The following is a 2,540-nucleotide window of genomic DNA, read 5'->3' on the forward strand; positions in this document are numbered from 1 at the left end:
GACTTTTTACAGGGAATAGAAGTTTCTAACGCCAACCTACACTTTTAACCTAAAATTTCACTCCTTTCTTTCTTTTTCTTTTTGTTTTTTTTTTTTTTTAATGCTTTTGGTTGTCAAGCCTCGTATTTTACATTCCCTCTACAATGTTAATAATTGTATTCGTACATACCCTCTAGTGTACATTAAACTATAACCAAATTTATAAACACTAATGTATATTTTTTAAATCTGAACGAGATCAAACCGTGAAAAAAAGGACCAAATTGATAAGTTTGATTTGATTTATTTGATTTATCTATTCAACCAATTTTTTTTATCCTACCTAACTCTATTATAAAAGATTTGAAAAATTACACATAATACTGAGGAAAGAAAGAAATACAGAAACATCAAAGTGGCAAATAGAAACATGTGAAATCAAAAGGGCAGATTTTGAATTAACAGAAACCTCTAATCAAAATGTGCTAATAGCCGGACCTTCTTTCCCATATTTCATTAATCAAGACTACACATCTTATTTATCCACACCAGTGAAAATATATATTCTCTGCAGATCAGCCATGTTAACCCTCGAGTTTTCAACTTCCTTACTGTTTTGCCTCCTTCCATTACTTCTCTTCTTCTTCATCAAATCCACTTCCATTTTCACAAAATCTTCTTACTCATCCAATTCCGGTAAGCTTCCCAGATCATACCCATTGATCGGTTCTTCCTTGGCAATCTTCGCAAATCGACAGCGCCGAAATCAATGGATTTCGGACGTTCTCAAAAACTCACCCACTTCGACCTTCATCCTCCACCGCCCTCTGGGTTTCCGTCAAGTCTTCACTGCCAACCCCTCCAATGTCCAGCACGTCCTCAAGACCCATTTTCATCAATACCAAAAAGGTAAAATCTTCCGCAGAACTCTATCGGACTTTCTCGGCGACGGCATATTCAACACTGACGGAGACACCTGGAAGTTCCAGAGACAAGTTTCCAGTCACGAGTTCAACACCAAGTCTCTACGTAAATTCGTCGAACACGTAGTGGACGTAGAGCTCTCCGATCGTCTCCTTCCCATCCTCTACGCCGCTGCCAAAAACAGAACCGTGCTCGACCTCCAAGACATTCTTCAGAGATTCGCGTTTGACAATATATGTAAAATCGCATTTGGGTACGACCCTGCTTACTTGTTACCTTCTCTGCCGCAGGCAAAATTCGCAGAAGCTTTCGAAAATGCGGTTCGGATCAGCAGCGAGAGGTTCAATTCAATTCTTCCTCTGATCTGGAAAACCAAAAGACTTCTCGATATCGGATCCGAGAAGCAGCTTCGGATCGCTGTCAATGAAGTACGCGAATTCGCTAAACAGATCATCAAAGAAAAGAAACAAGAACTCACTGTAAAATCAGAACTGGCCTCTGTAGATCTACTATCTAGATTCTTGAGCTCCGGTCATTCGGATGAAAATTTCGTTACAGATATAGTCATCAGCTTCATATTAGCTGGCCGAGACACCACATCGGCGGCTTTAACGTGGTATTTCTGGTTGCTCTCCAGTAACCCAGAGGTTGAAGAGGAAATTCTCAGAGAGATCGGAGAGAAGTCCGATTCGCCGATTTACGACGAAGTGAAGGACATGGTTTACACACACGCTTCGTTGTGTGAGAGCATGAGACTGTACCCGCCGGTCCCCGCCGACGGCAAAGAAGCAATGGACGACGACGTTTTGCCGGATGGGACGGTTGTGAAGAAAGGGATGAGGGTTACTTATCATCCTTATGCAATGGGGATGTTGGAGAGGTTGTGGGGGTCAGACTGGGCGGATTTCCGCCCCGAGAGATGGTTGGAGAAGGAGGCGGTCACCGGGAAATTGAGGTTCGTGGGGAGGGATGCTTACACGTACCCGGTGTTTCAAGCGGGACCCAGGATTTGTCTGGGGAAGGAGATGGCGTTCCTGCAGATGAAGAGGGTGGTTGCTGGTGTTTTGCGGCGGTTTAGGGTGGTGCCGGCGATGGAGGAAGGTCTAGAGCCGGTGTTCATATCGTACTTGACGTCTAAAATGAAAGGTGGTTTTCCGGTGATTATTAAGGAAAGGGATGACAAACTTTAATCTTATTCAAGTCAGTTGTGTTGTTACATGTTGTTGTTGTGTTGTTTGTACTTTTCTCAGTATTCTTTGTATGTTGTTTGTTTGTAATTTGCCATACATGTTATTAAGGTTGGATGATGATTTTAAAGACTAATATAGTTTGAACGTAATGAAGGGCCAAGCAGACAGTATTTATTATTGCCGAATTAAGAGAAATTATTATATAATTTACATTAATTATAATTTGTATTATAAACAAAAATGAAATAAAATTGACATATTTCAATTAAGGTGGACAGACATTTTATAGTATTTTAGTATATGAAAATATTTCATTATCTAGCTGAGTTTACATGAAGTCCAAAGTTGAATCAATGGTACTAAGTGTTAAGAGGTGTCAATTTTTCTATATCGGATCGGATGAAAAAGTGATTGGATATAAATAAGTTAATATGCAGTACTAGTTGC

The 2,540-nt window shown here is 40.4% G+C and overlaps 1 protein-coding gene across 1 annotated transcript; it reads left to right on the forward strand.

Moving 5' to 3' along the window:
* Positions 1-363: 363 nt before the first annotated feature.
* On the forward strand, positions 364-2,226 carry LOC132269019 (cytochrome P450 94A1-like). The gene has a single exon (XM_059770001.1). The coding sequence runs from the start codon at positions 561-563 to the stop codon at positions 2,091-2,093; it is 1,533 nt and encodes a 510-aa protein (XP_059625984.1). The 5' UTR covers positions 364-560; the 3' UTR covers positions 2,094-2,226.
* Positions 2,227-2,540: the final 314 nt, after the last annotated feature.

This window comes from Cornus florida, unplaced genomic scaffold (assembly GCF_030987335.1).
Source record: "Cornus florida cultivar Cherokee Brave unplaced genomic scaffold, ASM3098733v1 CherokeeBrave_3.0.0_Hap2_Chr08, whole genome shotgun sequence".
Classification (NCBI taxonomy): Eukaryota; Viridiplantae; Streptophyta; class Magnoliopsida; order Cornales; family Cornaceae; genus Cornus; species Cornus florida.

Bases quoted from the DNA above. Each gene is read 5' to 3' on its own strand.
- LOC132269019 (XM_059770001.1), top strand. From the start codon at position 561: ATGTTAACCCTCGAGTTTTCAACTTCCTTACTGTTTTGCCTCCTTCCA.